Below are 833 nucleotides of genomic sequence, written 5' to 3' on the forward strand. Positions count from 1 at the left end.
TGCAGCTTCTGGAATAATTGGATTAATTAAATTAGTTTTAAGTCTCCATAATTCTATGATTATTGGGAATATACATTTAAAACAACTAAATCCATATATTGTTCATTACGAAAAACTAATAATTCCAAAAATAAACACATTAATTTCAATTGAAAGTGAAGTAGCTTTTGGGTCGGTTTCATCATTTGGATTTGGTGGTACAAATTCTCACGTAATAGTTGGTGTGGAAAAAAGTGATTTTGATATAATTTCATATATTCAAAGGTCTAAATTTAATAATTATAAGAGAAAATCATTTGAATGGAAAAATTTTCCAATTTACGATTCAAATAAACCAATTATTGTATATACAAAAAACAGTTCAGGAATTTTTGAAAAATGTGATTCAATATTATTAAATAACTTTAACCCAAATATTGAAAACATATTTAGAGAGTTTTTTAATCTCGCCAATAAGTTACAGAATAACAATGAATTTGGGGTCAGAATAACCAGGTTTAGGCACTATGCTCAAGAAAAAAATGATTTATATTTATTAACTTATGAAAATTGCAAAGACAAGTATCATGTATCTCTATGGTCTATTGAATATAAATTAATTAGAGAAAAAGAGATATTTTTGGATATGTTCTCTCGAGGAATTTCAATTATTTCGGAATGCATTATAGACAAAGACTATAGATTTGAATATTATTTATTTGGAACAAAATATTGATAACAACACAGATAATCTACCTAATTTCTTTGGATAATACCAATATAAATTGATATTAAACAGGAAGAAATTATTCGATAAAATCATCCGGAGTAATATAATCGAACAAAATTCTTAG

The 833-nt window shown here is 25.1% G+C and overlaps 1 protein-coding gene across 1 annotated transcript; it reads left to right on the forward strand.

The window, feature by feature from the left end:
- Nucleotides 1-55: 55 nt before the first annotated feature.
- Chro.40328 (polyketide synthase) lies at nucleotides 56-715 on the forward strand. The annotated part of the gene is made up of 1 exon (XM_659760.1): nucleotides 56-715. The coding sequence occupies one exon, from the start codon at nucleotides 56-58 to the stop codon at nucleotides 713-715; it is 660 nt and encodes a 219-aa protein (XP_664852.1).
- Nucleotides 716-833: the final 118 nt, after the last annotated feature.

The sequence above is a fragment of the Cryptosporidium hominis genome (genome assembly GCF_000006425.1).
Source record: "Cryptosporidium hominis TU502 chromosome 4 CHRO014128, whole genome shotgun sequence".
Taxonomy (NCBI): Eukaryota; Apicomplexa; class Conoidasida; order Eucoccidiorida; family Cryptosporidiidae; genus Cryptosporidium; species Cryptosporidium hominis.